Source organism: Pteropus medius, unplaced genomic scaffold (genome assembly GCF_902729225.1).
Source record: "Pteropus medius unplaced genomic scaffold, Ma_sr-lr_union100, whole genome shotgun sequence".
NCBI classification, from domain to species: domain Eukaryota; kingdom Metazoa; phylum Chordata; class Mammalia; order Chiroptera; family Pteropodidae; genus Pteropus; species Pteropus medius.
In genome coordinates this window covers 11,196,623-11,202,622 of record NW_024340699.1, presented here as the reverse complement: position 1 = coordinate 11,202,622, position 6,000 = coordinate 11,196,623, and the positions used below count along the sequence as shown (strand labels likewise).

Below are 6,000 nucleotides of genomic sequence, written 5' to 3'. Positions count from 1 at the left end.
ACACATGCTAAGTTTAAGGACAAATCATAGGGAAAGGAGGTTAAAAAAACAAAACGAAACAAACAAAAAAAAACAGGCAGTGGAATACAGTGTCATAAAAATGTGGTGGAAAAGCAGATACAGTACATACATACACATTTCTGTTATTTGGTTCTGAAAGAAAAAAAACAGGGCGAAGGGCAAGACACAGCCATCGGCCCCGCTCCCATCCACCTGGAATTTCGTCAACTACACCATTGTTTTACATTGTCCTGAAGGAGGCAAACCTCGTCCACCGAACTTGGCACACTGCAACACCCAGCTCTGATGTTCGCCGCCAGTCACCAAGTCTTCCAACTCCAAAATACTATTTGGGAGTAGTGTTAGGGTTCTACCCCCTCACGACTACCCCCAAATCTCTCTTTTCAAAACAAAACAAAACAAAACAAAAAATGGCAATTTGGCATAACTCAATTCCTAGGTGTAATTTCTACAATTTCAGTCAGTTTACTAAGCACGAGGATTATGCTTCAACACATAACCCACCTGCCTATGGAAGTGTAAAACTTTCAGTAGTACATTTTCACCATCTTTCCCGACGTGCTTATTCCTTAAAACGAAACCACCATTCCTACGGTTGACATTCATTGTTACATCCCGATGTGTTGGAAATATTAAAAAAACATGGAGTCATCTCGTCATAATGCCCTTATTAAGATTACAAAGATTACAAAAGAATCCACAAGTATTACGGCACTGTGTGAGACTTATTTGTCATGATTCAAGGGAAGAACGAGACTGCAGTTCTGTGCAAAGTTGTGGAAATGGCCTCAGTTCCATGGGAAATGGTATTCCACAATAGATTTCACTAGAAGGATAATTGAAACCTTTCACTTTAACACTGAAAGCATAATTCGATGCATTCTCAAAATTCAAGTTTCAAGATTTGGAGAGATGCTAACATTCTGTTACATAATTAACGAAAATACTCAAACAGAATTTCAGGAAGACTATATAAAGAAAGGGAACATAAGTTTTTTGTTAATTCCTGCTGAAGGCAACTTGAATTCGTCTCTTAGAAAGTTAATTAAATCTTAGCAGCTAAAATAGTTTTAAATGTATGGAATAAAGAAAAGCACATCCATTCTTGACGTTTTGGTGAATAAACTAACAGCTTTATTAATGAAGGCAAACATCAGATAATTGTATGAATATTATATATAAAAAAAGAAATCCAAACTAACAGCATTGTATTTCAAAAGTACTGTACTTCTGTTTCTTTTAAAGAGACTTGTCGTGTTTTATAAAACAAACAAAACGGGTACTCTTCTAAAAAATTCTGGAAAAATGAAATCGTCAATTTCAAGCTGATGAACTGAACACACCTTTCTTTAAATGCGGACTATTGCTGAGGAGCAGGTGAAGTCAGGCATCAGAAAGAAGATGTGTGACAAATTCATGAACGTCAGAAAAAAGGGACGTAGTAAAATTACTGCTCGTCTTCCCCCCTCCTATTCAAAGACCATTCAAAACTGGTCTTTCATACAAACATAAAATAACTATAAAGAGAGGGAATCTGAAACCATACCCATCTGAAATCCTTCATGATGTTTTTATAATAGCTCTGATTCTCATACCAAAAAGGTCGAAGTAAAAGATTTAGGAAGTGGAAGGGAATGAAGACATTTTTGTTTCAATGTACAAGTAAGGCACAATATAAAGCCACATCATAATCTGTCATGAAGGATATAGGAAAGGACAAGAATCATACATGGTACAAGCAATCGTATTGACCGAAAAAGTGTGGCACCCAATTCAAAACTCAGACAAGAGCTTAACAAGAACAACTGGACAGCATAGCATGCTTTCATATGGAGACAAACTCTATCAAGAATCCAGTGTATCTGAAACGAGGAAGAACGTTTTTTGTGTTTTGTGTTTGTTTGTTTGTTTGTTTGTTTGTTTTTAAATCATAGTAGTACTAGAGTCAAAGTTTATATAATCGTTTTTGGAACAATGGGTTTATTTGAGGTGAATTCACAATGCCTTCACTTAAAGTAAGATTCTGGACTTCATTATGAGCTATCTGTATACCATGTATGAACACAGAAACCTTTAGAGAGCTCTCCTCTAATGAGCTTCACCCAGAAATACATGCCACAATTTCAAAAACAGAACATGTACAATTGTTGGGGTTTTTACATTACCCTTATAAGATTGGTTTGTGTGATACACTAAACATATATATTTTAATGACAATAGAGGAAGCAGATTATTACTGGCATTAAAGTACAACCATTTCTAGACGGTTTTAAATGCCACAGAGTCCCCTGGTTAAAATGTAAAGCCGCACAGCTTGCCTATGTCATCTTTATGATAAAGTTACAACAGCAAGAGGATTTAACTTCCACTGTACATTTTACTGCCAGGTTTTTATTTAGATCAAGTATCGCTGCAGCATTCTGACCAGCCCAGATTTAGCAGCAAATGGCAGGAATCATATAAAATGCAAAAATTGTTTAACAAAGTGCTTTTCTAAGATATACATACATATATAAATAGGTACAAAATAAAGTGTCAACATTAAAAAGCTCAACTATTTAAAAGCTTTTAACTATTTAACTTAAGTAGTACATATAAAACACTGAAATGCAAGGATATGGAATCTACTAGACAGATTCAAAGTCTTTTTTGAAATGCAAGACCAAAAAATCAAATTCTGGTTTGCGGACAGGAAAAAAGTATCAAAAACCAGAATTCCTAACAGAGCAGCTATAAAGGGGCAATTTTATAAACCTCATCAGCTGAATCTCTATCATAAAGTGATTTTCACCTGATTGCAAAACTGCCATATTTTGGAATACGCTTTAAGTTGCCAGACACACTCTGTCAAAACTTCATACACTTTCAAGTTACAAACCTATGCTTTTCCTTGTCCCACCTACCAAGGAAAAACTTTAAACAACAAACTTACATTCTAGTCAACCATCAGGTCGGAGCTTATCATCTGTTCAGTGTGAATGCATTAAGCAGGTACATTTCCACCAACCACACCGGAAAATGTGGTGCATCACAGTTCACTATGTCAAAGAAGCACGTAAGCATGGTTCGGTTGTTACTGCGTGTTTTAGAATCAAACCTTTATGAGCTATAGCTTCATGTGCTATCGCTTACAAATGCGCGGGGGAGGGGGAGTAGTAAAACAAAAGGAAATACACTGTATAGATGAAATATAATTAAAGAATAAATTCTCTGGGGGGTAACGGAGAAATAGTTAGAGAAACAGATACTTTCCCAGCAGCTAGGTCTGAAATTTTTGGTATTTTTCTCTGGCTAGATAGGATTTTTTTTTTTCAGTACAGTTTTTAAGCCACCAGTTTTCAGAGGCAAACTACGAGATTTGAGAATAAAACAGTAGGAGAGACAGGATGGAAAGATCTGTGGGGAAGGTTTATAATGCTGCCTTGACACAAGAAATTTCTCATCAAGAGGTAAAGCTTTAACGTAGTTAAAACACTGACTAATGAAGCTGTTTCATGTGAGCAAAAAAGAGCACCTAAAAACTAAATGTGTTAATATCTCTCAGTTCTAGAAACGATAGAAGAAGAATAAGTCACATGTAAGTTTGAAGAAGCTAGTTTGAAAATACCTGTACAAAAATATAAAAATCTATAAATTTTTTTTTTGTTTTAAGCTTGTGTTGATCTTTGAAAATATTACATGCACAATAATACATCAATTGGAAAAGTGGCAACTAAAGAATTAGATATTTTAGCTTTTCTCTTTCTTTACATATATATATACATACATAATACAATAAAAATAATCTGTATTTTGGTTGTTTGGTGGAAGTATACTACAATAAGCTAAATAAACGTCTTTAGTTTTCAAGGTCAAAAACTATTTTCTCAATAGCTTACTAAAACGAAATATATTAAAATTTCCTACAATAAGTGCAGAAATAAAAAGACTTACAGACACCTAAATGGCCACCAACTTATCTACTATGGAAGCGAACTAGAGGAACAGCAAAATAATATTTGTATGTGTGGATGCTCCTTCTGTAGATAATTGGACCCAAACAGAAATAAAATTCACAGTTCAGTAAGATCCCTAACCCTGACCTTTTCGTTTTTCTTTTTTTTCTCCTTTTATTCATACATTCATACAGTATCATGTAAGCTGTGCAAAACTTTACTTAGACTGGCAGTTTGCCATATCAGTTGCATTTGTCTTTGGTACAAAAAATAAAACAATCGCAATAATGTGCAAGTATTTGTCTTCTTCCGGTCAAGTACCGAAATATGAGTTTTCTAGAGCCATCTTTTTTTGTTTGTTTTTTTTGTTTTGTTTTTTATACAATACACAGACTCTGTGGCATATATCTACATTTCAACATAGTCCTATATACATTCAAAAAATCTGAAAAAGAGTTGGAACAAAAAAACATTTAAACCCCATAATTTTTCCATCTATTTATCTTGTTTTTCCTCATTAGGGTTTTCATCATACAAAATATTACCAGTTGTATAGTTTCCCCAAAATACAAGGCACAAAGAATATGCTTTTTTTTCCTTACTCACACAGACATTATATATATATATTTATATATATTTATATATACCATATTGAGCTCGGAAAATGAACATCTAATATGGCACACGGGCATGAGTGCTGGGTTGTGCCATGTACAAGTGAGATTAATGGTTGTGGAAAATGAGAACAAAAAGCAATAATTCTAAAAACAATCTAAACTGACTGTTTAAAAAAATGCTTCCTCAATTTTTTGTGTGTGTGGTTCAGAGCATAAACCTGCCACGATATTTGGCATTTAGTAATATCTTCATTCCTCCCCAATGTTTTGCTTTTGCAGATTTTTGCAATCTGTATCTGAACATTTAAACGTACGAGTTTCGATTCTGACACCAGTACCAGTTGTAACCACGGTTTATGCTCTGAAAATGCAATAATCAAGTATTTTGGGTCATGCTTCACTTATGCTACTTAGTTCTTAAAACAATGTAACCTAATTGTAAATGTTTACATAATGCTAAACTGACATGCAAAACAGAATGAAAATTTACAGTGAATAACATGACAAACTCAGACGTTCTGACCAGTGGTCCAATGAGGCGGATTACACTTTTGATGTCGGTATCCTTAGTCCTACAAGGCCTCCCGTGGGATTGCCTTCTGCGGTCTTCTCTAACACTTGGTTAACAAATTCTGAGGTTTGCCCGGCAACTGGGAGACCTGAGGGAAAAAAATGAAAGGTACCCTTAGACGTGGAAAGAGAGAGAGCATGAGTGGAAGGTGGGGAGTAGGAAAATCAGGGGCAGGGGTGGCCCTCAGTTTGACACTGATCCCGGATGAGTGCTCTGCTCTCGTTGCTACTGAAACCCAGAAAATAATTCTACCCCCCAGGTTAGAGCCTGCAGTTTTAAGATTAGAAGGGTCGAACCAAGAATATCCATGAAGGATGAAGGGCATCTGAAAGTGGGGTAGGTGACAAGTAATAACAGTCTGAAAGACAAAAATGCAGAACTTGCAAATTATCAGAGGACACATACAAAAATGAAACTATGATGACTGTACAGTGAATGACATAAGAAGGCAAAAAAAAAAAAAGCCGTATGAACAAATCCTAACAGATCTTTTGATGACGAACTAAAATACACACGTATCAGGAACATGAGCTAAACTCACCTCTTAAAGAAAAACTCCCAGACTGACTAACAAAGAAAATCCATCTATGTATTACATATAAAAATCTAAGAATGAATTTTATGGTACGCAAATCAAAAATTGAAGTACATAAAAAACTTAAAAGAGATGTCTTTAATATAAAATGATTCAGAAAGAGTAAATTTTAAATCTCTCTCAAACAATTCTTAGGTCAAAAACGTCGAAGTATTCGGAAAACAATTAAAACATGACACCAGAATTTATAAGATACAGCCCAAGCAGCACTTGGAAGAAACCTCGAAGACTTTCAATTAATAAACAAAAAAGAAGACAAAT

The 6,000-nt window shown here is 34.9% G+C and overlaps 1 protein-coding gene across 2 annotated transcripts in view; it reads right to left on the bottom strand.

The window, feature by feature from the left end:
• Positions 1-1,981: 1,981 nt before the first annotated feature.
• CREBRF (CREB3 regulatory factor) overlaps positions 1,982-6,000 on the bottom strand; it is a 40,947-nt gene continuing 36,928 nt past the window's right edge. For both annotated transcript variants that reach the window (XM_039878189.1, XM_039878199.1), the window contains exon 9: positions 1,982-5,232. In XM_039878189.1, the coding sequence (XP_039734123.1) occupies positions 5,117-5,232 (116 nt within the window). In that variant the 3' untranslated portion in view covers positions 1,982-5,116. The remainder of the gene's footprint in view (positions 5,233-6,000) is intronic.